We start from the raw sequence: 27,842 nt of genomic DNA, 5'->3' as shown, positions 1-27,842 counted from the left end.
TGTAAGCGCAGTAAGCCGACAGATATAACAGGCAGGCATAACAGATGAAAACTATACAGGCAACTTCGTTCTTACCTTACATGAGGACCCCTCCGTCACTGGTCCCTGATGATATAAATAGCGCAAAAATAGAAGAGACATCCTTCTTCTCCCGCTCACCGTGTGAATGTGGCTACCTCAGGGCACCAGTTTTCGTTCGGAGATGGCCCTATCCGAGACAGTGTATACGGCAGGGTGACCAAGAGACGTTGATATCTTGAAATATCTCTTGAGTCCTTTGAAATGGTAAGCTTACCCTCTTGTAACGTTACTTAGCCGTTTGTAGGTTTACCTATCTATGCTAACCCTTCATTGGTCTCGTGAGTCGGACGGGAACTTCGCAGAGATTGTAATGTTCGCGAAGCCAACAGTTTCGACTCGTTTATTTGTTCTTAAATGTGCTTGATACTCTTAATAGTAAGTCACACCCCATGAGATCTTCACATAATAGCACTAATGTAATTCTAGTGAGTGCGCACGTGGTGGACATGTGGTGAGATTCCATTTGATCAAGCCAAAATGTTAGCTGTTAGCAGGCCAGTTACTTAGCAATCCGCATGTTTTATGATGACCTTACTAGACTAGAGTCTCTGATACTTCGTGATGGTCTTTCACAGTGCACTGATGAACATGCGTAATGTTGTACAGTAATGCATGACTGCTGTGGTGAAGTAGAAATAATCCGTGTTATACATGTTGCAGCGACCTGACGTGGCGAGGCCTCCCTGACCATGGGCTCGCGACCCATGCACAATCTTGTGGTAAGCTGGTCTCATTGCACTTTAATTTGTTACAAAACTCGGTGTTATGATGAGTCTTTTCAGACTAGAGTCTCTGAAGAACCTTGATGCTTTTCACAGTGCACTGAGCACCAAATCTGGCACATTGATTTTACGTACATCTCAGAAATTGTAGTTAACATTGGTTTATGTCTGTCTTGCAGGAGGAGGATGCAGCATGGGCCTTTGAAGGTACGAATAATCTGTTTAATCAACCTCATCTCAAAAGTGTTATGATGATTTTTGCAGACTAGAGTCTCTGAATTACATTGATGCTTTTTCACTGCACTGAACACACACTCGGCTTTATACGTTTTCTCTTGAATTCTATTGTGAATCTGAATCTAACATGTATATTTTCTATTATGGTGTAGACTGACTTGGATGGTATCGTGGTCTGCAGTGAGTCTGAAGCGCCAGGTCTGAAGAGATGTAAGTTCCTTTTCATGAAGGATTGGGGCGGGGGGACACACTCTGTTTCCTGTCTATGATGATTGCGTTATTGGTTCAACTGATGCAAATGAAGTTTTCTCGCAGCGCACTGAGATCCTGCTCATGCTTTTATTGAATGATGTCGTCACCGGAGTTGCTGAATCTTTCCCCTTTTTCCCCCTCTTCAGGGCATGTTCCTGCAACAAGAAAGTCATGGAATTTGGTTGGAGGAATTCCCATGATCGTAAGTTGCATGTGGATTTGTTACATCTCCAGTAAAACAATTTAACCTTAACTTTATGTACATCAATTGGTTTTAATGCACTATGGATATTTGAAGGGTTTGAATCACTGCTGCTCAACTCCTTTTAGGTGTTTTTGTAGGCAGCTTCAAAAGCCAAGTTGCCCGTCCTCCGATTACTTTTAATAGTATAATTGTCACTAAATCAAACTCCTTTACACGGAAGCATGGCGGCAATTTAAGCCTACCGTACACTGACTAGATATGGGAAAGATTCTGGAAAGATTGCAGTCTTGTAAAGTTTGAATGAGGGGCAATAGTTAAAAGACTACAATCTTTCAAAGAATCTTTCCCAAATCTTAAGGTAGGCTTCGTTGTGTACTAATCCTGGTGAAAATTGCTATGACTACACCTGCCACCAGAATTGATTTAGAGTTGACACCTGCCCCTTATTGATCCATAGGGAAATGTGGGTATCCATCGTATGGCCCATACTCTTGTTCACCAGAATAAACAACAAAAGGATACAGGCATGCAAACTCCTCACCTTTCGGCGAAATTCGCCGTTTTGAATCAAAAATAGGTGACTTACATGGTTCGTGCAGATCCGATGAGAAAATATTTAGGGGGGGGGGGGGGGGTCAAGGTGAATTGAATTTACAACTGAGTTTAGAAATCATGCGAAGACGCTAACGCATCTTGAGGTGTTTCTAGAGCCGCGTGTCTGATCAGCAAGGGATGCGTGAATGTAGCCCCTATGCGTTTAATAAACATTAGTGGAAGCTAATTGTTGACAAAGACGCAACGCGAACAGAAAGCGCACGCCAAGTATAGCCTCTGTTGTGAGCGCAGATAGATGCGTCTGAGATGTCAGGTGGAATATAGTGATTCTGGCGAGAAGAGATGCCGAGGGATTTCACAGGTGGGCTTGTTAAAACGTTCAACTTCTATTAGAAAAAGACGCTGAGATTAGAGTAGCAACGTAGCATAGGTTGTTTTCTTCTAATGATGAAAGTTAGCGAAATTAGACAAACATGTAGACATAACGAGTTCTTTTGATGAAGAATGCGTGCAGTTCGAACCATCTAGATCGGCAAAAGGTGAAGCAAATAGGCAGACTTTATCAGTATATCAAAGGCTAATGTGACAGTTGAATTAAATGCTCATAAACTGGGCTGGTTCGTTTTGTCCAGAGACGTAGTTCATTGACATGATAATGCTGTCTTTAAGAAAAGTGGGCCCTGTTAGGCTGCTCGAAGCACACTGCGCATATAGACCTTACGCAAAGCCTACGCAAAAGATATGCAACACAAATGATTCGTAACGTAGCCAAAAAAAGTGGTGACTGCTTCAGACCACACGTAACGCACGTAACCGTTTGAGTTATGTGTGTGACTTGCAACAATTTTCAGTAACACCCGGATCATTACGAGTTCATAAGCCATGCGTAAATTAAATTTACATTTGATTGTCGAGTTACAGGAGGACCTGTAGCCTAGTCTGTGCCTACAGGTAGCCTACAGTTTATATGAAGACAGTTCACATAACTTTATTGGTTGGTTAAACACACTAGCACAATATAGCCTAAAAAACACAATCTGTTGTAGCCTAGGCTGCATATTAAAACGTTTTAAAACAATTTGAAAAATTAAAGCCTATCTACCTTATTTTATATAATAATATTAGTTTGAAATAGTGTGTGTCTCAAGCAAGATTATAGATTACCTGGTTTGGTCCAACAAATATTCAGACTTTTCCTTATTCTGTTTTTAAGTGTCCATTAGGCCTATGAAATCATCAGAAATGTGTAATAAGTACATAATAAGTACATAAGCACAGAGAAAGAGAGAGATAGTAAGAAAGAAAGCGGGTCCCTCACACTTTGGAAGATTTGTTTCCATGTTTTCTTTTTTCTTTTTTTTTCGGGGCGGGGGGGGGGGGGGGGGGGGGACGGAGGGGGGGGGTCGGAGTCGGAGTCGGAGAAGAGTCTCACCTTTTTCACCCCTGACCAGTTTGCATGCCTGAGGATAACTGAGGGATGGTCTAACCACCAGATCACAGAACACTTAAGTTAGCAGACGCTTTTATCCAAAGCAGCTTGCAGAAAGCGGAACATTCAAGCAGAAAAGGGGCTCTGTACATGTGCCAATGGGGTGTTTATCTGCACTGTTTTAATTGTGATGTCTGTTTTTACAGGGTCTTGCAGGAGGAGGATGCAGGATGAGCCTTTGAAGGTGCGAATGATTTTGTTTAATCAACCTCCCCTCAACAGTGTTATGATGATTTTTGCAGACTAGAGTCTCTGAATTACATTGATGCTCTTTCACAGTGCACTGAACACACACTCTGTTTTATAAGTTTTGTCTTGAATTCTATTGTGAATCTAATTTGTGTTTTCTATTGTGGCGTAGACTGACTTGGATGGTATCGTGGCCTGCAACTGACGCTCCTGGTCGGAAGTGAGGTACATAAACCTTTTGTGAAGGATGGGAGAAATGTTAATTTTTCTGCCTATGATGATTGCGTTATTGGTTCAACTGATGCAAATGAAGTTTTCTCGCAGCGCACTGAGATCCTGCTCATGCCTTTATTGAATGACCTACAGTCACCTGTGTTGCTGAGTTTTCCTTTTGTGTTTTCTCTCCAAGGGGTGTTCCTGCAACAGGAAGATATCTACTTCACTGGATTCAGTTCAAAGATCAATAAAGTGAATTAAACTTAAGTGTGTTTGTGTTAATTTAAATTGTGATGGTGCATAGAAATATTGGTGTAGACTCCCATGATGCAGCTGCCACAATGAAATTGATGTATAGAAATATTGGTGTAGATTTCTACAATGCAGCTACCACAATTTACAAGAGGCCATGTTGAAAGAAACCATATTTACTTTGAGGTTTTTGACCACTAAATCAGTTGCAGATATGAATACTGTCTTCTAATTGAGTAGAGCCACGTTTATGAATAATATTGTTCTCTTAACTAAACCATAACTTAGTTCCTCATGAGTAACTTCTTCATCGCTGATAAAGCTGAGGCTATGGTAACCTCCATTAGGGTCTGCGCCAGACACCCAGCTGTTTCCGGTTTCATCAGTGTTTTGCGTCGCGTTGATCGACCTACCTGGCATGGCTAGCAGCCCCAGAAGCTAATATTTGATGCATGCATAAAATATGCGAATGACTCCCTGTATCAGCGGGAGTGGCAAGCTTGCATTTCCTTTGTGAAATGGCGATAACATTTAACATTGGTATTCGTGTGGTGCAGATTACGAATTAGTCATACGTCAGGTTCGCTAGCTGGCTAGCTTTTGTGTTAAATATTTGATGGTTTACGTAAGTTCGTACTTGGCAAAACAAACCTTGGAATACACTGGTTTTACTGTCTCCGGTGTTGGATACAATCTCTGTAATGTCGACGAACCCGACAATTAATACCAGCCTGACGATATAAGAATAAACACCAGCAACGTTGTATCCTACTGCCAGTAATTTATGATGCGTTGTCGGTTACATTTCCTGGAGGACGGATCTCCGTAAAAGTTTCTGTGACCGAATCGTTAGCATCTTTGCTCAGTGGAGGTAAGAAAGTGTGTTTTTTAACTCCACCACAAAATAACATTAGCTCTTAAGGGCATGCATTGAACTTTGGCCTTTAAGGTGGCTGAGGTAGCTAAATGTATATTGGCTCGGATAGCTTTGTAGGTTTGAAACATTTCCATGTTTGCTTGAGTGTTGAATTTGAGATTCTAATGCTAACGTAGAACTAAACGTTACTGTCGAAAAAACTTTTCGATTGATTTTAAAGTTGTTGTCTGGCTCTGGTAATGCATTGTCCCGTTTGTAAGTCACCCCTTCCCCTTACACTGGATTCAATGTCTTGTCGAAGAGTAGTTATGCAACGCATTGGCCACTTTTTGGGCAAGTTTACATCTTGTTAGCCGTGAAGGGGCTAATTTATCGAATCACCGAAAGGTCGACTTGCTAACGTCAACGTTTATCGTTAACGTTAGTGGTCACACGCCCAAGTATGTCATTTTGTTGTTGACATGTAATGTCAGGGTGTAACCTTTTCTTTGTTTTCTTTTTCTTTTCTTCGGTGTAACTCTTTTTTTTGCCTTTAACATGTATTGGACGTTAGTTGTTGCGATTTAAATGGCCTGTCAGGTCTTACATCTGAATTAAACTCGTTTTATGAATCCGTTGTATGAATTTTAAACACACTAAACCATTCTTTCTGTAACTGTTAACAACTTTTTTATATTTAATATTCAGAGTCGTCCTTCTGAGAGGACCAAAAGGCCAGGAGGGCTATCATGACGTCTGTGACCCAGCGGGTTTGGGGATGGGTGCGCCCTACCCTTGCCTACCGGCCATGGGGGGGTAAAGGTAGCCCTAAGGAGTGTGTGATGGATGACAGCAGCCCGAGGACCAGCTGGGGTTGGGGGGGTGTCGTGTCATGGGTGTGGGGGCCGCCAAAAGAGAAGACTTACCACAAGGCACTGACAGAGGAGTACTGGGAGGCAGCAGAGGAGAGAGTACAGCACAGAGAAGTGGAGGACTTGTGCGCCGGCTTTGAGACTCATGAGCGTGTCAACAGACCCCCAGTGAAAAGTGCCTCGCGGTGGTGGCACGCCATGCTGCCCACCTCTTACCTGCCCTGGTCTAAGTCGGCTGCCTCCGATGGAGCCTGGCAGCGTAAGGTGGCAGGGTGGGGAGAAAGCTCATGGGGCAATGATAAGGTGGACGGGGACGTCTCAGACTATGACACTCCACCCCCATCCCCTACACCCTTCCAGAAGGCGTCGTCTTTTAGTGTTTTCTCACGGTCCTGGGAAGGGGAGATCTTGCCAGAGCACTTTGACATCTGCTTTAACTTCCTTCGACATCTCTTCGATCTGTGTGTAGTTGGCCTGCTGTGGGCGGTGTCCCTCCCCGCCCGTGTGTTCTTGGACGTTTTGGGGGTGCAGGGCGCCTTGAAACTCTGGCTGCACGGCATGGCCATGTTCTTCGTCTCCGCTGTTGGCATGGCGTCACTCCTGTGGGTGGTCAAAGAATTCTTGCCGCAGTTTGCGTTGGTGTACGGGATCATCCAGGGCCTGGTCATCTCCGTCAGCATACGCCAGAGTGTCATCACTGGAGAGGGGGAGCAGACGGAGGAGCAGAAAGGACAACAGGAGGAGGTGGAGGAGACGAGTGAGAAGAAACTGGAGGTCGAGACTGACATGCAGAAACCAAGCATGGAGGAATGCACCAGAAGAAAGATTCGGACTAAGTAGCTTTGATTAGAGGTGAGTGCTGTGCTGTGTTGTGTTGTGTTGTGTTGTGTTGTGTTGTGTTGTGTTGTGTTGTGGGGAACATGCCTCTTTATCTGTGTTCACCTATGTTTTAGTTCTGAAATAGGCTTAAACACCAACGCAGAACAGACTATCATTATTCAAACATAACTCTCTTTCCATGAGAAAATGCTCGCATTATCTGATAAAAGCATAAAACATCAAAATATCTCCAACACAGCCCATCTTTCATAACCAGGGAATACGTGTTGACTGGAATGCTGGCTGCAACAAGTTTATAGTGTACTTTTGTGAGTTGGATATTTTACTTGTGTTAGGCATTGTGAATTCAAGCTGCATTGAGAAGTGTTTCTCCCCAATGAATGGGCCTTTGAAAGCCTGCAGCTGAAACCAATGGCCATGACATTATGAGGTTATGAGGAAACCAAACTGAACTAATGGTGTTACATGGATGCCTTTTTACATGGGCAGTGCTACTGTAATGTGCAACCTTACAGACTTCACAGCCTGGACTAATGAGTTCAGTTCACAAGGGGAGCATTGGACACAAAGCTGCTCGGCATCCAATGGGCAGAGCAGCCGGAGCGCCAGGGCTCCCTGATGGACGGGTCGTATTCCGACCACCGTCCAGAGAAACGGTCTCGCCCCCTCCCAGCCTTCCCCGACTTCCTAGCGGAGGTTCAGAAGTCTTGGGGGAAGCCCCGGTGCAGGGCTTCAGTCCTTTTTCCGCCATGGATGGAAAATGCCAGAAGTTTTATTCTTTTTTTTTTTTTTTTTAAAGGTTATTTTTTTGGGCTTTTTATGCCTTTAATTGGACAGGACAGTAGAGAGAATGACAGGAAGCGAGTGGGAGAGAGAGCTGGGGTGGGATCCGGAAAGGACAATCGAACCCGGGTCGCCGGCGTGCGGTGCAGGTGCCCCAGCCAGTTGCGCCACGGCTGGGGCCAAAGTTTTATTCTATTCTATTTTATTCTAAATAATGAAATCGACTGAATGCCCCCTCAGTAGACTAATGCAGCACTTGAGCACAAATGTGCTCATTTAGCGTTGAGGGAGAGTGTTACTGAATAGGTCCTGAGAATAGACTTAACACAGTTCTACCTCCAAACTGATCCCAAATTAGACCACGGGAAGTAGGCAACCTCAAGGAGAGCAGTTAGGATGTTAGGATGTACTGTAGGGCTGGTAAATTAGATCAAAGAAATCTGCTTAGCCGTTAAACATTCTTTTAATGCTTGCCAATGAAGTGGCCTATGCATGATTTCATTACCCACCAGCTGTAGAAAATGTTCGACAACATTGAGGCCACCTGCTCAAACTGGCTGGCCGTTAGACTATTTGAAGCAGGTGGCTGACAGTTGTACAGGGTCTTTTTTGCCTACAAACATTATCTGCTGTCCTGTCCACCCATATGCTGTTCTCTTATTTTTCCCTGTAGGACTGGTGGTAACTGAAATAGGTGTGTGTGTGTGTGTGTGTGTGTGACTGTGTGTGTATGTGCGTGTGTGTGTGTGTGTGTGTGTGTGTGTGTGTGTGTGACTGTGTGACTGTGTGCGTGACTGTGTGTGTGTTGTACAGGGTCTTTTTTGCCTACGAACATTATCTGCTGTCCTGTCCACCCATATGCTGTTCTCTTATTTTGCCCTGTAGGACTGGTGGTAACTGAAATAGATTGTGTGTGTGTGTGTGTGTGTGTGTGTGTGTGACTGTGTGTGTGTGTGTGTGCCTGTCTGTCTCATGAGTGTCAGGAGTTTCCCCTTATTCTCCTGTCCGTGCTTGTCTCTACAGGCTGACTGGATCCTGGTGCTTCTGCACGTGCTCCATCCGGAGGCCTCGTTGCCTAGAGCTCTACACGACCTACACTCCACTTAACTTGGCGCACGTCACAAAGCCACTGCAGCTTTCTGCTCCGAGGAAATGATTGAGACTTTTCTTCAACATGACTTAAAGGAAAACCTCACACTACTACCAGCTTTTTGTCTTTTGTCTATTTTACTTGCCCTAGATGTTCGGTACAAGCTGTGAATTGGAATATCAGCACATTTTGTTCTCATCGAAATCTATTCCATTACTTATGAGTATTCATGAAGCTTTGGGTAGATCAGCAGTTTTAGGAGGTTCGCTTTATACATCCATTTAAAACAGTACTTTGGGTCATATGAAACTGGAAACTAGCAAGGAGTTCTAGTTTACATCCACAATGGTGACAGAATTAAGTACTCCATATAGCACAGAAAGCATCTTTGAAGGAAGGACGCCTTTTTAAGAAGGGATTTTTAAATTTTTTTTGTCTTACACTCCGAATGACTTGGGGTACAGCCTCCAGATTTCTCCACTATATAACTCCCCTCTCGTCCTCTGGCAGTCTCCCCACCAGCCCTGCTGATTGCTCACTTATGGATCCCGCTGATGCCAAGCACTCTGTTTGATATGTACAAGCCCATCAGCATATACAGGAGAAGAATAGAACCACTGCCACAGTCTCTGCACGTGTCTTGTCCCACTGCTGCCTTGTGATTTCGACACGTTTCACGACCCGCCTGTCAGCCAGCGCAGTGCATGTCTTTTTTTTTTTTCCTTCTCCCCTAATTTTGTTCCCCCAGAGGAGACTATGAGTTGGACAACTTGGACAGAGGTATAACAGATTTGATGACCTTTTGATAGACTGATTTCTGTTCTTGTGTAGATAGAGAAGGCTGGAGTGCTTTGTTGTATTTTTGCTTCCATCGGTATGAACTGTTTTTATTTTGTGGGAAAGGTATTTGGGGATTTTGTCCTAAATGTGTATGTTTGTTGCCATGTGCCATAGGCTTATTATATTTGCATGCCCTAACACTAATAGCCAGACACACAAGAGTAACTCAATAAGATATTTACAGCCTACTAATATTACACATCATTTTATTTACAAAAACCTGTAATATATGTATATCAACTGACATTTTTAAAAGCAGGGTCTTTATTCAGGCGGTATGTTAATTTCGATTTGGAATGGAATGGCCTTACTGACTAATGCAGTAGCCCATTGTATTGTTGCATTTTTATCAGTTGAGGTTATATTTACAATGAAGACAAGTTCAGTCGTTCAGTTGCAGTGTTGTATCACATACAGTTCACACATCTACCTATAACCAGCACAATATATTTTATACAGTTGATTTCTTGCACATTTCCTGTTTTAATATAGCTTTTTTTATGTTAATCTAACCTCTATGCATGTTTAAGGCTGTTGTACCTGTTTTGTGCGCACAAAACTAAGCTTTAAACTATTTTCTATATGAATCTCTTTTTTAATCCTTGTATTATTGTAATACTTTGAACACACCGAAGTCCGTGGAAAAACTCTGTGCTTGTGTCCTCATATGCTTTCACATTGTGGATTTCTTAGAAATACAGAGTAACTGTTCAAATTAAATGCAAGAGGCACACACAGATGTGGTGACTCCAGAGATGTTGTGTTAACATTTGCTTGTTTTGGGGGAGGTTGAGATTGTAGAGGTGGATGGAGAGAGTAAGGTACAGAGAGAAGGTGAACATGAGGGAAGGTGAGGAAAGCAGGTCAAGTTCCTCTCCTAGATGTTATGCTGTTCTGAGCCCAACTGTATTCTGGACCGAGTGTGAATAAAGATAAGTGTCACTCCAGTCTGCATGTGGCTGAATTGTTTTGGTTTCTGATGGATCACAGAGATGAACAGATGTACATAGCCTGCTGCTTCGGGCTCATATCACATTCCTGTGGGGATAGGACTGTACTGTGATGAGCCAGTGGGATCTGCTTGCTGGCATTCGTCAGGCAATAGCCTGGAATAAACTTGCTGATGGCTACAAAACAAGTGGCTGGAAATGGCTGCTCTTTTATTGACTTATTTATACCACCTGTGCCCTGGAGACAGCAGTTATCTTCACTTAACCCCCTAGTTTTGTAATATGTTATCTAATTGAGCCCAACTACCCTTGAAAGATTAATATGGAAGGTGGAGGGACAGGTGGTGGCTCCTTAGACTCTACAAAACCTGCTGTTTTGACTCTGTCCACTCCAAACTGGGGGCTTTTCTGAAATAGGTAAGGATCCAGCACATCGTTTGAAATGCATTAGAACAGACCAAATTACAATCACAGGTCAAACCTCTTTATTCACATTAAATCTGTTATGTTTTCATTATATACACACGTGTGCATCATTAGTTAAGTAACATCAGAGTACATACATACTGCAGGTTTTATTGTAGAAAATGGTGGCATATACTGGTAGGAGATTCCGGTGTTGTGAGGCTAAGCAGTCAGAAGTGGAACACGAATGACCAGGTGGCAGGGTCCAGCCAAAAGCTGGACAGGAGACATGAATCACAAACACGCCAATTCAGACAGCAATTAGCCATGCACCCACCCTCATACACACACACTGACTCTCACACTGATGCTGTGTCTGGTGCAGGGCAGGGCCACACCCTGAACTACATGCATGTAGCATATTACCTGGCCCTTAAACTCAGCTTAGCAGTGCTCTGGGGCCAGAGGCTTCAAATGTCACGTGATGTGCTTAGGATGAATTCTGGTTCAGTCTGAGAGACCAATCTGAGGACTGCACCCGTCAGAAGCCTTTTGTTTTTAAAAGCGGTGGCGTGCGAGATGCCGAGATTTGTGTTCACGTGCGACTCGAGAGCTGAGTATAGGGGAGGTCTGCCCACGAGAGCCAAGTCCACCGCCTGTCCATACGTGAAAATGGGAAAAGTCTCATGTTTGATCACTGATTTATCTATATAGCTTCTGTCTCAATTAAAAGTGGAAAGGAATCAAAATGTGTTAAAATCAGCTCTGTTTTAACAGCCTGGTATATTAATACCAGCTGTTCAGACTCTTCTCTGCTTCCATGGGTGAAGCCTCATCAGATTACAGATGAGTACTTAAAGGAATCTACATGTATGTATTCACAACAGGTGCAGCGTGCACCTTTAACACACTAAGCCATAAGCTAGGCCACACTCGTATCAAGCACACAGATTGTCAGAACTATGTGGAGTCTGCAGCAAGTTGCCATGGCTTGTGTCCATGCAAAGCTGTTAGGGAATTCACAAATGTGGTCAACTCTTCATGGCCTCGAGTTGCTTGTTATGTTATAGAGTAGTAAAATTAATGTTTTCAGTATTTAAAGTGTTTTCTCTAATTTGGTCATATTATATTGTACAGTGATAAGATGGTAGGAGAACACCACTGACCAGGGACAGTGCCAAAGGCACTTGGCCAGGAGGCCAAAACAATCCAAACCTCTTGAAGCACAAGATGCTCGGCATGGAGACATTCCCTCTGAGGGCGCCATCTAACGAAATGACTAAAATTCACTCTACTTAAAGCTAATATTAAGACAGACAAATAAATAATAAAGGGAAATCAACTATGTAAAAAGAGGCAAAAACTGATCAATATGTACAATATTTAACCTCACCCCACCCTTTACTCCCCTGCCACACACATCCGAAGCATTGTGATTGTGAAAACTGTTTGGTTCTCTTGCATCAGAGCCTGTGTCTGTGTGTGATTCTCATTCTCTCCAGGGAATGCAGTGACTGAGTGCAATGAGGGGTGAGTAGAGCTATCTTTATGACGGTCACAGACTGCAAACCCCCACCAGCCGGCCACCAGTTACACTGACGTGCATCAGTGGGTGTGTGGACCTCCAGAGCTAGGGGGAGCTGTACCGCCACCACCGCCGCCTCCTCCACACTCTCTGTGCCGGCTCCCATGGCCCATGATGCAATGTGCACTCCCGCACCCCTCGTCGTCCTCCCCTTCACTCTCTGTGGACGACTCGCCAAATTGACGTGGCTTCTCGTATATACAGCAACCTGCAGATCACAAACATACACACGTCATGGAACGTCTCCAAAACAAAGATATGCTATACTGGAGACAGAATTACAACAGCGATACACATTCAGGATATAGAACGAGCACACACACCCTCTATGATGCACATAAACACAGACTCATCTATGAAGAGCATTATACACATTCCCATTTTATGGAGGCCATAATACAGGTAATCTAGTTACAGATAAGGGATTGGATCAAGTTCTGCTTCAACCCTCTATGATTGGATTGCTGCTGATAGTGACTGTAAGTCAAGACTCCATTACGCCACAGTTTTCCCTCAAATATCCCAGTGAAGCTGTGAGCATGAGACCTCATTGGTGGTGCACTTAATGACAGTGCATCACACAAACAAGTACAAACAAGAGACAAGCATACCTGAACCGGCATTTTAGACATCCATTCAGTTTATACAATATTTGACAATTGATCAAATCAAAGGATTTTTTTTCTTCTAAGATAGGGAGTGACGTTTATAGGCTTAGGCCCTAGTACTGATGTGCATTGTGCACGATTATGCAAATGGCCTCGTTTTCTATATCTGGACTGGAACAAGGACTGTCAGCCTGCGTCTGACACTCACATTTCGATGATCTCCTGCCCAGATGTTCGTTGTCAACCGTATCGCTGGACCACTCCACCTTCTTCTCAGTTTTCCGCTTCCTGAGTTTTATGGTCAGACTTCGACCCTCCTGAATAACATAACCAATTGAATTACAAACTTAGTTGAAGCATGACTTTATCACGATTGGTTATCTTGCTCAAGTTCAGCTTGATAACCACTGATTTAAATAAAGATGACCAAGATCTGGCTTACATAATATTTTTGAACAAGACTGTCATCAGGTAAAACATGCCCATCTACAAATCGAGCGATCCTATAAGTAAAAGCGATCGCTGTTCAAAAATGTAATGCTTAGTTACATGCACATCGTAAAATTATTTCTTGCGGATCGCCACTCATGGCAACCTAGATAACGTTACCGACAGGTTGCAAACTAGTAGCATCGCGCTAGTTAGCTCACGCTACTCACTTCGTTTTAGCTTGATAGTTAACATTAGCAAGAAGCCCACGATAAAATAGCTAACGATGAGTAATAATAGAACGAAAGAAATGGTAGGTGAACCGAATATCCTAATAAAAACTAATGAATTACAAGTGACAGTCCGCTATAAATAGTAATATAGCACTATACCTGCTGGGGCGGTGGCGGTGTGTTGGTCTGGACCGTCTCCGTTATCGTTTCACTAACGTTAGAAGTACCTGGGACCTCCGCCATGGCTGCTAACGTTAGCCAGCTAACGTTACTGTTCTCTTTCAAATCTGTTAGGTCCTGAAACGTGTTCCGCTGTCAAAAAATAAAGCGATTAAACGCTAGTTGTGTTATAACACGCGCTTCCACCAATTTACTACCGCTACTGTATCATCTCACGTAATCAGTGCGTCGAGTCAGTGGTACTGCATGAGTTGATTGTGTATGCGCTTAATTTGCTTCTGATCGAACAACTTTCACAGACGGACCACTTCCGTTCATTAGAAGAAGTGTTTCTCAGATATGTGTTCGATGTGCTACACCCGACGTCTCATAGTGCTAACATGTGATTCCACAACATGCTAACGTAACTTGTTGGTAAACTAATATTTTGCCAGCGACAAGAGCACAACTATTGCTATCGTTTTGTATTGATTCATGGGGAGATCAGAAGTGACCTATTATTCAATCACCAGAAAAATATATGGATGCCTATGTAATAGAATGCTAACGTCAGGGTAAGAATGACAGCTTCCTCCAACATGTCTGCGCCCTACTGCACATATTAAGAAGGTATATGTCATATTAGCCAGATTCGCATTCATGTATCTACTGTCATTCATGTCAGTGGTCAGATTTCGCTGCATATACCAATAAGTAAATATTTGGTCGATGGTTGCTCATGAAATACAAGACGGAGGTGATCAGTGTGACATCCAGGGACAATGCATAACGCCCCCTCCAGTTTTATTGTCTGGTAAGTTTTCTATTATAAGCATGTACTGTATTCTCAGCTAACGAATCTCTCTCTCTCTCTCTTTCTCTCTCTCTCAAGACAATATTAGATGTCTGGGGATGTGGAATCCCATGTGTAGCCTGCCACTGGGCATCCGGCAAAGTGGGACAAACAGAGTGTGGGGAGTGTGGGGATGCAGACTGTGCTCTCAGAGTTCTAAAACCCCCATCCAACAGTCCAGCCCCACATTGCGGCCTCAGGCTGAGAAACAGAGACGGAAACGAGAGAGAGAGAAAGCCATCCTAACCAAGGTAACTGACCTTGAACGAATTTCAGTTCACAAAGGCGTATGACACTTTTTCTGCACACACACACACACACACACACACACACACACACACACACTCAATAATAAATAGCTTGCCACATAGCCAACTCATGCCATGGACACACATTAATTACATTGCTATGCATTACTATGCAGCACTTTTCAGACATGCAATTTGTATTACCCCTGAAAAACCATTAATGGCATACAGTTAATTGATTGACTGTGTAATACTTTCAGGATGTTGGAAATGAAAGCATAAAATGGACTGAAAAGGATAAGATCATATACAGCGCTTCCACAGCACCAGGAGAAAAGAAAGGTCTCATTTTATCTTTTTTGCCGCCAAAAAATAATGATACTGACTGATGATAATGCATATTCATGTTTAATGTAAAGTTCGGTGACACATGCAGTCTAAACTGGGTTGCTTGTAGGTTGCAGTGCTCTTGATCTCCTGTTTGATACTGTTTTTCTGTCCCTCAGACACCACTGTGCCCTTTCCTCAGGCCTATAGTCCAGAGTATGTAGAGTCCTGTTGGTATCAGTGGTGGGACAAAGAAGGGTTCTTTACCCCAGAACACCATGTAAGAGAATTTGCCATGAAATTACATTCATTGTATGCATGTTACTACCACAACACAATTGTTGTGTGGAATGTCAAAGAGATGCTGTCATTTCTTTTTATTTGACATGTCCCCCCCTGTCTCAGAGGAAACTGTCACATGCTGTCAATCGAGCCTTCTCACTGTGTATCCCTCCACCCAACGTGACTGGATCTCTCCATCTGGGCCATGCTCTGACTGTGGCAATTGAGGACACCCTCTCCCGGTGGTCAGTGGCATAGATTGTCTTACGTAGGTCACAGTCCATATATGTACTGTTGTGTAGACAACCAGACCAGATTATGTAGTATATTTTATATTTGTGTTATCCAGGCGACGGATGCAGGGCTACAAAGTGCTGTGGGTACCAGGCTGTGATCATGCCGGAATTGCCACACAGGTGTGTGACCGGCTCAATATGTTTCATGAAGTATTTTTTTTTTGACTCAGTTAAGAATGAGAAAATGACAATGTGTGTGGTTCAGAACATCAGTGTAAACGTGTGTGTGTGTGTGTGTGTGTGTGTGTGTGTGTGTGTGTGTGTGCGTGTGTTAGTCTGTAGTAGAGAGGAAGTTGCTGAGGAAACATGGGAAGCGTCGGCAAGACTACAGCCGAGAGGAGTTCCTCCAAGAGGTGTGGAACTGGAAAAATGAGTGAGTCCCACCCTCCTTGTCCAGTCCTTTTTTTTACTCTGTTTGTGTGTTGTATGGTTCACCTGACCAGCTTTAATCATCAGTGAAAGTGATGTCCATGTTGAAAACTCTGCATTTCAGTAAAGGAGATGAGATATATGAGCAGTTGAGGAAACTTGGAGCCTCCCTGGACTGGACCAGAGCCTGCTTCACCATGGACCCAGTAAGGATGCAGGGCTCTGGACATGTACACATCACCTAAAGAGAGATGCAAAACATGCACATGCGTGCACACACACACACACACACACACACAGACACACAGACACAGACACAGACACACACACACACACACACACACACACACACATACACACACACACACACACACACACACACACACACACACACACACATACACTCACACACTAGAGTTTGGCCAGTGTTTAACTGATGTGTGCATGCTGGGTTTGTGTGTGTGTTGTAGGGTTTCAGCAGTGCTGTGACGGAGGCCTTTGTGCGTCTGAGTGACTCTGGTCTCATCTACCGCTCTGAAGGTCTGGTGAACTGGAGCTGTGCACTGGAATCGGCCATATCTGATATAGAGGTATATCCACCTTTATGCCTCATGACGCAACTGCCACCATATCTATGTGCAATTCATCTGTTTCAGTCTACACCACTCTGTCTCTGACTTTATCTGATGAATTTTAGTTACTGTTTTATCCGCTGCCTTTGTAAATATTTCAGCATATTGAAATATGCTTTTGACAATAGGTGGACTCCAAGCAGTTGCCTGGTAGGACACTTCTGCCGGTTCCTGGTTACGAGCGCAATATTGAGTTTGGCACGATAGCAACATTTGCATATCCTGTTGAAGGACAAGGTAAGTGCCCTGGTATTTTTAATAGTTTCCCATGTAATTGAAAGAGGAGGTTTGTGCGTTTACCCACATTGTTGTGTGTGCTAGATGGCGAGGTGTGTGTATCAACAACCCGGCCAGAGACCATGCTGGGAGATGTGGCCATAGCTGTGCACCCGGATGATCCTCGATACACAGTTAGTGCATCCACGATGTATACACGCCACACTTTGTGATACAAAATACTGTATATGTAAATGCAGGTGGTATGCAAACACAATGTAGACTTATATATTAAGTTGGCTTACCTACAGAGTCATTTCTCCAAGATACACAAGCTGTACACATTACAGAAAGGTTAACTGCTTTTTTGGTGTGGATCTAAAGTGGTTTTGCTGAAATTGCTCATGCTGAAAATCAAAACCCATCTCTGTGTGTTAGATTAGATTTTTTTTTAAATTCAACTTTATTTTCATTGTGCAGAGTACAAGTACAGAGACAATGCAATGCAGTATTGTTTTTCTCTTTAAAGGTTGAGTGGTTTGTTTTGGCATAAGAAGATAATCTCTTTGGTAATGCTCAGCTCTCTGTTCCCGTATTCAGGCACTCCATGGCAGGCAATGCAGACACCCCTTTACTGATCGCCTGCTGCCCATCATCCCTGATGCATCCGTGGACATGCAGTTTGGCACAGGTACCATAGGTTTGGGGTTTAGGACCCTGCTCTTTCAGGGCAGTGAGACTGCAGCCTTTAGTGAGACTTGTTTTGAATTGCAATGTTTCAGTGTCTGGAAATCTGCACACACGGACACAAATGTAACCATGCACGTTTGTGAACACACACAAACACACACACTTTCAAATCCTCAGGAGCGGTTAAGATCACCCCAGCTCATGACCATGCTGACTTCCTGCTCTCCCAGCGGCATGAGCTCCCACGGCTGACCGTGATTGGTGGAGATGGGCTTATGACTGCCCTCTGTGGACATTGGCTTGAGGTAAAATATACCCTGTGTGTGTCTATAGTGTCTTTCAATGTGTGTGTGTGTGTGTGCGCGTGTGTGTTTGGATACTCTTCAGTGTGAACCATTCTCATTTAAAGCTCTATGTATATTTGATTGTGTCTGGAGTAGAAAGCAAGTTTTCATGCTGGCATGCATAATCAGAAAAAAAAGTATTTCACTCATTGATCCTTTCCCCTCTGCTCCCCACCTATCTAATCCTCTGTATTCAGGGTGTCAAGCGATTTGATGCACGTAAGCGGGTGCTGGAGGCTTTGACTGAGAAGAAGTTGTTCAGAGAGAAGAAGGATCACCCCATGGCTCTGCCCATCTGCAGGTCTGTGTTCAAGCACAGCTGTAGCCGTTCACTGGCTAACTTGCACAGTTTCAGTAACTTCAGGGAAGGGCCTTTAAAACTGTGTGGACACTGAATGGTCAATGTGGGCCAATTCCGTTTTCTAGTGCCACTGATGTGTCTTGTCAGTCTGAACAGGGCAAATGCTCTGGGTTCGTTCCACATCCATATGTGGTACTAAATTGAGATGTGTGAATTATATCATGTGACTGGTGTGTACACACATAGATTGGTATTTAAGATCACATGATTTGGGTAACAGTGGTATGACATGCAGTATGTCATATATAACATGTATGTAACATTGAAAAAGACGGTAATATGACATGACATGAAAACAATTGTAGGTATGTTGTACTTAGTCTTTTCTTTACTGTAGGTTAATCAATTCTACTGTTTTGCTTAAAACCCAAGCTGGTGTAGACAGCTTGTTCTAATGAATGTAACTGGACTGACCTTAAATGACCTTCAAAAGTCACTTTTGGATTATACTTAACTGCCTCACCTGAACCTGTATCGCTAAAGGCTTGTGCACAGGGACCCTATGGACTTAGATGACCTTCATTTGAATGACCTTGAAATTATAGAGAAATTCCTTCTCTATTTTACAGTCGCTCTGGAGATGTAATTGAACCACTTTTAAAGAGACAGTGGTTCGTCAGATGTGAAGAAATGGCCAAGAAAGCTATTCAGGTATGTCTCTCTGTGTGTGTGTGTGTGTGTGTGTGTGTGTGTGCGCGCGCGCGCTTGTGTGTGTCTGTGGTTGTTTATCAATGCTCACGTGTCTATAATCTCTCTCTCTCTCTCTCTTTCTCTCTCTCTCTCTCTCTCTCTCTCTCTCTCTCTCTCTCTCTCTCTCTTTCTCCCTCAAGGCAGTGGATGAGGGTCAGCTTCAGATTCAACCTCACTATTATACAAAGATCTGGAAGAACTGGCTTTCCAACATCAGGTGGATATGAGTACACTCTCTCTCTCTCTCTCTCTCTCTCTCTCTCTCACACACACACACACACACACACACACACACACACACACACACACACATATATAAACACAAATGTCCAGTACACAGAGATCTGGAAGAACTGGCTTTGTCATACAAAGTAGGTAAAGCTTCACCACACCTTCACTAAGACACATCCAAAGTCCTGGACTAACTGGCTTTTTAAGGACGTTATACAAGATACTTATAAGAATCTGGAGGAACTGACTCTCCAACACAGTACACACAAACACTGACCTGGGGGCAGTGGTTAGGTGCTCATGTTATCTTAAGCTCTCTGTCTGGTCTCCCTTATTGATGTATGTGAATGTGTGTTTGTGTGTAACACCTTTAACGCCACCTCATGGCTAACTATGAACACTTCAGTATTGTTGGGGATGGTGTATGTATGTGTATAATGTTTATGAGACTGGTAGGAGCACACTGTTATAAGGGAATGTATTAGGGAGGTCTATTGATTGGGGTATTAGTGAGATATGTAATAGAAAATGGAAAGTGAAAGTTGATGCTGTGTGTTTAATTGTCTTGCTATCTCCTCCACCTGCCCGCAGTGACTGGTGCATCTCCAGACAGCTTTGGTGGGGACACCAGATTCCAGCATATCGAGTGTCTATGCCACACGCCACTGCCCAAGAGGTGGGCTGAGCTCATGATTACAATCTCAGCATCAAGAATAAGAATTAGTAAAACTATCATGCTCTCACAGCAAGACTCTCAACTGAATTGCAGTTTTGTGTATCAGATCAAATCTACTTCACCATTTCACATCACATGTATTACTTGTGTGTTGTTTAACTGTATAGTGTTATTTTGTTGTGAAGTATTGAGTTTTCGATCATGTTTAGGGATGCAATGATGTTGATGAAATGTGTAGTGAAATGTGAGTTTGCTCAGCGTGTGATTTCCTGCTGTGTGTTCACAGGAGGAGTTGTGGGTGTGGGGAAGGAGTGAAGATGAGGCTCGTGAGCGTGCTGCGGCCAAGTATGGAGTGACACGGGATGAAATCTGCCTCACACGGGGTGAGCTACCGAAACTCTCTCCACATCCGGCCCCATGAACATTCCTAAGCAGTGCTCTCATAGTCGAGTCAAGTCAAGTCAAGTCATTTTTATTTGCGCATTTAAAGGGGCACTATGAGATCTTGCATGGTTTTTAGAGCAATTTCATTTTTGTCTCAAATCATAGCCATCTCCCTTTGATCAGCTTGCTGCCTGTTCCCTGAATACATTGTGAAAAAATCCGGTCTCTGGAGACAACACAGGGACTGTAAAACGTCAAACAAACACTAGGGCATAGGCTGTGCACCAAAGCATAACAAACCATATTTCAGCCAAATACCAACAAGAAGTTTAGGGGAGAGGTTGGGGGTTAGTGAGCATGCACATAATGTATGGGTTGGGGGCAGTGAGAACTTGATTTAGTAGCATGCATTGGAAAGTAGTGTTTTGTTTGTTTACGTGGAACGTCAACAGAAGTAACATCATTCAGGATCTCATTGTGCACTTTTCACATAGAGTACCCAGAAGTACCATCCTCTTGTGTTAAGTTAATAACTAAAGTGGGTCACTGCAGCAAGTCCCTTGATGGCCTAGCTGAGAACATTTCTGTGCTGAGATGTTCCTTCATGTGTCCCTCAGATGCTGATGTTCTGGACACCTGGTTCTCCTCTGCTCTCTTCCCCTTCGCCATGCTGGGCTGGCCTCAGCAGGTATTTAACAACCAGTCTGCCACCTGTGTCATGCCATGTTCTATCCAATGGCTTTATCTGTTACTGTTCTTTTTTTTTTAAGATTATTTTTTTGGGCTTTTTATGCCTTTAATTGGACAGGACAGTAGAGAGTATGACAGGAAACGAGCAGGAGAGAGAGTAAGGGTGGGATCCGGAAAGGACCACGGGGCGGGAATCGAACCCGGGTCGCCGGCGTGCGGTGCAGGTGCCCCAGCCAGTTGCGCCACGGCTGGGGCCATCTGTTACTGTTCTAATAGCTGCTTTTACAACCATGTTCTGAGTCCTTATCCTGAAGCTTTAAATAACGGCGTCATTAATCAGATGTGTGGTCATTATTGGACAGTGCATCAATGTGAAGTAGTCTCTCTGGCAAAACACAAGTAGAACAGCAAAGTTCCTGTGTTGATGAATAAGCTTAAAGGAATATTTCGGTATTTTACACTTTAAGCCCGTTTTCTGTTTTGCCTAACATGCAAACGATTGTTTGACACCAACATTTTGACGATTGAGCCTGTGTCTGCAATTTGGCAGCTTTAGAATCTTCTCTGCATGGCTTTAACATTGCTCCCTATGTGCATAAACTATTCTGTCCTTAAAACACCCCTAAACGTTAGTTTTTAAAAATGTGCAACTCACCGAATGGTTACTGGTCTTCAACGATATTCTGTAGCAAGTTTCGCAGCGAAATTCAACTTCTGTTGTGTTATATTAGGCATTTTGTAAATCCCATTGGTTTCTGTAGTAAGACTCATTGCTTGTTGATATTACTCCGCCACCGTCTAGTGGTCTGGAGTGTGTAATCTTCAGATTCAAATACAGAGCGGAAGTTTATACACGGTTGTAGGGTGATCTGAAAAAGTAGTTCCAGGATTTACAAAATGCCTAATATAACACAACAGAAGTTGAATTTCGCTGCGAAACTTGCTACAGAATATCGTTGAAGACCAGTAACCATTCGGTGAGTTGCACATTTTTTAAAACGAACGTTTAGGGGTGTTTTAAGGACAGAATAGTTTATGCACATAGGGAGCAATGTTAAAGCCATGCAGAGAAGATTCTAAAGCTGCCAAATTGCAGACACAGGCTCAATCGTCGAAATGTTGGTGTCAAACAATCGTTTGCATGCTAGGCAAAACAGAAAACGGTCTTAAAGTGTAAAATACCGAAATATTCCTTTAATGAAAATAATGTGTGTGTGTGTGTGTGTGTGTGTGTGTGTGTGTGTGTGTGTGTGTGTGTGTGTGTGTATTCTTACCCTGACTGTCACACTGTCAGACCTCAGACTTGGAGCAGTTTTACCCCAACTCTATGTTGGAGACAGGAAGTGACCTCATCTTCTTCTGGGTGGCAAGGATGGTGATGCTGGGCACAGAGCTGACTGGGCAGCTGCCTTTTAAACAGGTGTGTGTGTGTGTGTGTGTGTGTGTGTGTGTGTGTGTGTGTGTGTGTGTGTGTGTGTGTGTGTGTGTGTGTGTGTGTGTGTGTGTGTGTGTGTGTGTCTGTGTGTGTGTGTGTGGGTGTGTGTGTGTGTGTGTGTGTCCATCTATATGTCCCTTGCTTTCTCTCTCTTACTACCTTCTTGGCATCTCCCTCAGGTGTTACTGCATTCGCTGGTGAGAGACAAGTATGGCAGGAAGATGAGCAAATCCTTGGGTAATGTTATCGACCCGCTTGATGTCATACATGGAGTTTCACTGGAGGTGTGTAACACACACACACACACACACACACACACTCACACTCAAAGTCAGGCTTGTTCTGGTTGTTTTTTGAAGTAATATTGCGTCCATGTTTGTGATAAGCAAAATGACGTCCATGGGTTAGTAAAAGATACTCCCATGACAGTGATTAACAGTCCTACCCCCGACTTCCTCAGTTTGAAGACAATGGATTTTATTTTTTTGTTCTCAAATGCAAATACTGGCAGCCACGTTGAGTCAGAGAGCCTAGTTTGTGCTCATTCATTTGTACTCTTTCCTGTCTTCATGTTAATTTGTACTCCATTTTCTGATTATAAAATTGCTGCTTACCCTTCTGCTCTCACTCTTTGAATGGAATGTTGTCATTGTACAATTACAAATTAAAGTACATCAAACACGGTGAGGAGTTTGAGTGTGTGAGGAGTTTGAGTGTGTTTATGCCACAGACATGGATTGCCTGTTGCCCAAACAGAACTTAATTAGTTGTTTGACCAGCTCTAACAAGAGTCATACTTCAGTCTCTCATTCTCTCTCAGTCTCCTTCTTCACTCAACTCTCTTTCCCTCTCTTTCCCTCTTACTCCTCTCTCTGTTCATCTTTACCTGTTCCAGAGCGGTAGATAAAACAGAGTGGCGACACTCCCATAGACCTGCATAGGAAAACGTGGCAGCGCTTTTTCCAGGCTACTTCTGTGTTATTGGAGTTTTGGAACTATTAACGACCATTCTCTCAGTCAGTAGTCAATGACTTAATTGATTACACCCTCCAGCATCCAGAAGTACATCCCACCCTCCTCCGATTCAGCCATTCAGCGCAGGTTTTTTGGAACTTTTGATCGTGTGGCGGCGACATCAAAGAGTGTCGCAACTCTCTCTGTCTATGGCTCTGACCTGTTCTTTTTGTGCTGTCGTAAGTTTGACTCTGTTCTTTGTGTCCTTCATCCCTCTCTCCCAGCGGCTGCAGGAGAAGGTGAAGGAGGGCAACCTGGACCCCAGAGAGAGTGCTGTTGCCATGGAAGCGCAGGTCTGTCCGAGCGCCGTATGAATGACGCGTCTGATGTGTGATGTTTTCTCATCGCCTCTGATCTCACTGTGGTCTGTGTGTGTTGCAGAGGAAAGACTTCCCACAGGGGATCCCTGAGTGTGGTACTGATGCCCTGCGTTTCGCTCTCTGCTCCTACAGAACCCAAGGTGAGTTTTCTGGAGTTCCGTTGCTCCTTTCAGTCCTCCACTCGTGACTGCTACGCCTTTTTAAAAAGTTTTACAGTAAAGGGGGAACTTCACCCACTTGGGTGATTCAAGGCAGCCATGACGCACCAGAACGCTCACCACGCATCAGTTGGAGATGGGAATGAGTCAAAAAGCTAATTACACTGGAAGATGATTAGAGGGTCAGCTTGAATGTAGCCAGGACACTGAGGAATCCCCCTACTCTTTAGAATCCTCTTTTATTACCACTGTGAGTCAGGACTTTGGCTTAAAATGTCATCCAAAAGACAGCATCTCTGGGTATTGGGATTTGATTTTTCTGGCCAGGGGGAAGATTGCCACTTGCAAGCCATGCCCCAACACAACTTACAATAGCAACTTAAGTTTTACCAAGAAGTCTCCCATCCAAGCACTAACCATAAATACCATAATAAAAACCATAAGCCCATAAATGCTAAGCTTCAGTAATTTAGCAGAGACACGGTATCCATTGGTCTGGCAGATGGCTGAAATCAGACTGCCTATCCCAGAGTAAAAATCCAATATGTGTGTGTGTGTGTGTGTGTGTGTTGCTGCCATGTTTGTTTGGCTGCCCCAATCTCCCCATCTGCACACATTGTTGGTGTACGAGCACGTCTGTTTTTGTGTGCCACTAGGTGAGGACATCAGCATGTCCGTGTCTCAGGTGCTCAGCTGTAGGCATTTCTGCAATAAGATGTGGCAGACCGTGCGCTTCACTCTGGGAGTCCTGCAAGACAGCAACGAGCCAATCACACCCCTTGACCAGGTATACCCCAAAATGACAAGAAGCATAAATAGAACATATTTACTAGTCTCACAAATCAAGAGCCAGAGATGACAATGAATATAAAAGTGATCAAGAGGACAGAGCAAAGAGTGCTGGCTGTGTGTGTGGCTGTGTAGTTGAATGACCAGAGCATCAATTGCCCCCCCCCCTCCCCCCCCACCTCTGTAGATATCTCCTACCTCTAGTATGGATCGCTGGATCTGTTCACGTCTGCTCAGCACAGTGCGGCAGTGTGACGAGGGTTTCCATGGTAATGAACTGCACGCTGTCACCGCTGCCCTGCACTCCTTCTGGCTGCACAGCCTCTGTGATGTCTATCTGGTGAGATGCTCTTCCTTGCGACTTTCTTGTTACAGCATTTTTTTTTATTATTCCCTTTGTAATGCTGATGCTCTCTATCTCTCTGTTCCTAACTCACTCTTTCACTCTCTCTCTCTCTTCCACTCTCTCTCTTTGTTCCTAACTCTCTCTTCCACTCTCTCTCTCTCACACACTGTTACTAACTCTCTTTTCCACCTCTCTTTTCCACTCTCTCTCTCTCCCTCTCTCTTCCACTCTCTCTGTTCTTAACTCTCTTTTCCACTCTCTCTCTCTCTGTTATTGTTCTTATCTCTCTCTTCCACTCTCTACAGGAGTGCATTAAGCCAGTGTTGAGCTTGCCGGCCACAGCCGCAGAGGGTGATGAGAGCAGAGTGCATGCTGGGAGCGTGGCGGAGGTGGAGAGGTGTGCAGCGCGCTCACTCCTCTATCACTGCATCTGCGTCTCTCTCACCCTCCTCAATCCCATCATGCCTTTCATCACGGAGGAGCTCTGGCAGAGGCTCCATCCATACAGTCCTCTGGCCGACCGCCATGCCACCAGTCTGTGTGTGCAGCCCTACCCGCAGTCTTCTCAGCTGGTGAGAGAAAATATACTTAACACACACACACACACACACACACACACACACACACACACACACACACACACACAAAACACATAATGATTAAATAATAAGTGGAGGCAATGGGAAGCTGAGGGTACTGTAAAGGAGTCTGTCTGTGTCCATGTGTCTGCTCACGTAACTTGGTTTGACTGATTTAAAATGTTTTTGCAAGTTAGAAGGTCACCATATCTTGGTCCTCCTACATGATCTTCTGGATCAACATCCAGATATGGAATATCTTCTCTCCTGACTGCTCTTGTTCATTGTTCACTGGTCTCGTTCAAGCTCACATACAAACACACACACACTCACTCCTTTTCTGCATCTCCTTCCCATCAGGTCAACTGGGATTTCCCTCAAGAGGAAGCAGACTTCGAATTAGCACAGGAAGTCATTCGTGTGGCAAGGTCACTGAGAGCCCAGTGTCGCATGACTAAAGAGAAACCTCGGTGTAAGTCACATGGTCTTACTACTTGCTAAGGGCTGACTACATTTGTTGTGAACATTAGGGTTTGTTAACCCCCGAGTGTTCACAGTTTCTCACATGTGGTTGCACTTCTTCATACACATTTGCAGTCTTACATAATCGTGTGTGTGTGTGTGTGTGTGTGTCTGTGTGTGTGTGTATGTGTATTTCAGTATGGGTAGTATGTACTCCGGTTCAGGCTCAGACCTTGCTGTCATTCTCTGCTGCTGTTGAGACACTGGGTCGCGTCTCTGGCCTGCACTTTCATTGCCCACCTGAGGAGGGCGCCACTGCCCTGCCCATATCTACTTCACCCCCTCCTGAGGGCTGTGCTGTGGGTGTGGTTAACCACACCTGCCAATTGCATTTGGATGTACAGGTAACCCTAAACTTTGAACAACCCCTCTGTCCTGTTCTCATGATCCCAATATCACGTCATCTGTGTCTATATATGTCCCTTCTCTCTTTCTGTAAATATCCTCAGTGCCCTTTCTCATCTCGCCTCTTTCTCTCAGCATCATGTTGCAGTTGACAGACAGGTGGCATCTCTGTTGGAACGTAGAAGCCGTGTACAGCCCAAGCTGGAGCAGTTGCTTGGTCGCATCGTAACTCCAGGCTTTGTGGAGAAAGTTCCTGAACGTGTGAGGCTGGACACGGAGCAGAGGGTGAGACACTAGATAGATGGATCTGCTGTGTGTGTTAGAGTGTGTGAATACAAAAGAAAGTGTGTGCAAGTTTGTGTTTGTTTGAAAGATGACCAGACATTTTCTCAATAAACTCATTTTCCAAATTTGCTTTATAATGTGACTCTAATTGAGATCATTTTCTTCTTTTTCTGTGGTGGAATGCAAATATTTAGATCTTAGCCTTGAAGCAGGAGCTGAAGAATATTGAGGAGCAGCTTCAAGCTTTGGAACAGATGAAGAAAAGACAGTAATGGACTAGTTGATGGGCATTGCAGGGCCACACGGGATGTGGATGTAAAATACACAATGTTGGTGTGGAGTTGCTTTTGTAAATATCTTTTGTCAAATTAAAAAAAACTCTGATCTCTGTGTAGCCTATATCTGTTTCAGTAAATCCCAGGTTATGGTAGGCTATGATTTCCCATCTGTAAGGTGGCCTACCACATGGAGGGATATCACCAGATAAGCTAAATTTTGAACATTAGCCTATGGGGAGTCTGTGCTGTGTTTCTACTGCCCAAGAGGCATGATCAATGGTTCAAATGACTGTACGCATTTGGATAGTCCCTAAACCAATAAGACCAACGATCCAGGTTCGCCTGGTGGATATGTTTGTGATTGGTTCCAGCAAAAGTGGACAGGAAGCAGGAGAGATATATGTGCAGGTTTCCAGCCTGAGCTGCAGTGAAATCCAACTGCCAGCAGATCAGGCTGGGTTTACCCAATCTAGATCTACCTGTGGCCTGTGGTAGCACCTTTTTTTAGAAGTCTATGGGTAGCACATGCGCCACCGCCTCACAACCGTTGCCAAGGGATACTCTGTTGCTAGGGAAAAGAGGAGGCGGGCAGCAAGGGGCGGTGCCTGCTTAATGAGTCAATCCGGAAGTGGATC

The 27,842-nt window shown here is 44.1% G+C and overlaps 3 protein-coding genes, 1 long non-coding RNA gene and 1 other non-coding gene across 6 annotated transcripts; 4 read left to right on the top strand and 1 right to left on the bottom strand.

Moving 5' to 3' along the window:
* The first annotated feature begins 124 nt into the window (after positions 1 to 124).
* Positions 125 to 4,213, top strand: LOC134072508 (uncharacterized). The gene is made up of 8 exons (XR_009937173.1): positions 125 to 285; positions 742 to 800; positions 983 to 1,010; positions 1,193 to 1,250; positions 1,439 to 1,494; positions 3,688 to 3,725; positions 3,903 to 3,955; positions 4,140 to 4,213. It is a non-coding gene; the product is annotated as an uncharacterized LOC134072508 (long non-coding RNA).
* LOC134073264 (small nucleolar RNA SNORD52) lies at positions 1,048 to 1,113 on the top strand. Its single transcript, XR_009937260.1, has one exon. It is a non-coding gene; the product is annotated as a small nucleolar RNA SNORD52 (small nucleolar RNA).
* Positions 4,214 to 4,565: 352 nt separating the features above from the next.
* c24h6orf47 (chromosome 24 C6orf47 homolog) lies at positions 4,566 to 10,426 on the top strand. Its single transcript, XM_062529995.1, has 3 exons — positions 4,566 to 5,069; positions 5,763 to 6,778; positions 8,573 to 10,426. Exon 2 carries the CDS (start codon positions 5,804 to 5,806, stop codon positions 6,764 to 6,766), a length of 963 nt encoding a protein of 320 aa, XP_062385979.1. The 5' UTR covers positions 4,566 to 5,069; positions 5,763 to 5,803; the 3' UTR covers positions 6,767 to 6,778; positions 8,573 to 10,426.
* A 471-nt stretch (positions 10,427 to 10,897) lies between these two features.
* On the bottom strand, positions 10,898 to 14,164 carry ppp1r11 (protein phosphatase 1, regulatory (inhibitor) subunit 11). Its single transcript, XM_062529996.1, has 3 exons — positions 13,849 to 14,164; positions 13,236 to 13,344; positions 10,898 to 12,627 (listed from the first exon to the last, which is right to left on the bottom strand). The coding sequence occupies exons 1-3, from the start codon at positions 13,930 to 13,932 to the stop codon at positions 12,440 to 12,442; spliced, it is 381 nt and encodes a 126-aa protein (XP_062385980.1). The 5' UTR covers positions 13,933 to 14,164; the 3' UTR covers positions 10,898 to 12,439.
* Positions 14,165 to 14,235: 71 nt separating this feature from the next.
* vars2 (valyl-tRNA synthetase 2, mitochondrial) lies at positions 14,236 to 27,317 on the top strand. Of its 2 annotated transcripts, none has more exons than XM_062529612.1 (30): positions 14,236 to 14,423; positions 14,741 to 14,952; positions 15,210 to 15,291; positions 15,456 to 15,556; positions 15,682 to 15,803; positions 15,908 to 15,974; positions 16,130 to 16,227; positions 16,348 to 16,429; positions 16,694 to 16,813; positions 16,984 to 17,092; positions 17,177 to 17,265; positions 17,672 to 17,762; positions 17,939 to 18,066; positions 18,303 to 18,406; positions 19,036 to 19,117; positions 19,297 to 19,373; positions 19,979 to 20,063; positions 20,350 to 20,446; positions 21,065 to 21,135; positions 22,432 to 22,557; positions 22,752 to 22,856; positions 23,811 to 23,879; positions 23,968 to 24,046; positions 24,721 to 24,851; positions 25,041 to 25,193; positions 25,505 to 25,771; positions 26,138 to 26,249; positions 26,438 to 26,643; positions 26,780 to 26,929; positions 27,124 to 27,317. In XM_062529612.1, the coding sequence occupies exons 2-30, from the start codon at positions 14,761 to 14,763 to the stop codon at positions 27,199 to 27,201; spliced, it is 3,273 nt and encodes a 1,090-aa protein (XP_062385596.1). In that variant the 5' UTR covers positions 14,236 to 14,423; positions 14,741 to 14,760; the 3' UTR covers positions 27,202 to 27,317. The 2 variants fall into 2 exon arrangements, with proteins under 2 accessions (XP_062385596.1, XP_062385597.1); XM_062529613.1 differs by having other exon boundaries at positions 14,236 to 14,478.
* The last annotated feature ends 525 nt before the right edge of the window (positions 27,318 to 27,842 follow it).

The sequence above is a fragment of the Sardina pilchardus genome, chromosome 24 (assembly GCF_963854185.1).
Source record: "Sardina pilchardus chromosome 24, fSarPil1.1, whole genome shotgun sequence".
Taxonomy (NCBI): Eukaryota; Metazoa; Chordata; class Actinopteri; order Clupeiformes; family Clupeidae; genus Sardina; species Sardina pilchardus.
The sequence above is the reverse complement of the archived record's forward strand: the minus strand, read 5'-3'. Positions and strand labels throughout refer to the sequence as shown.

Coding starts and splice junctions, on each gene's coding strand:
- c24h6orf47 (XM_062529995.1), top strand. CDS start 5,804: ATGACGTCTGTGACCCAGCGGGTTTGGGGATGGGTGCGCCCTACCCTT.
- ppp1r11 (XM_062529996.1), bottom strand. CDS start 13,932: ATGGCGGAGGTCCCAGGTACTTCTAACGTTAGTGAAACGATAACGGAG. Junction 13,345..13,848: donor CACCGCCACCGCCCCAGCAG/GTATAGTGCTAT, acceptor TATGTTATTCAG/GAGGGTCGAAGTCTGACCAT. Junction 12,628..13,235: donor GGGCAGGAGATCATCGAAAT/GTGAGTGTCAGA, acceptor TGTGATCTGCAG/GTTGCTGTATATACGAGAAG.
- vars2 (XM_062529612.1), top strand. CDS start 14,761: ATGTGGAATCCCATGTGTAGCCTGCCACTGGGCATCCGGCAAAGTGGG. Junction 15,975..16,129: donor ATGCCGGAATTGCCACACAG/GTGTGTGACCGG, acceptor TGCGTGTGTTAG/TCTGTAGTAGAGAGGAAGTT. Junction 17,266..17,671: donor CGGATGATCCTCGATACACA/GTTAGTGCATCC, acceptor TCCCGTATTCAG/GCACTCCATGGCAGGCAATG.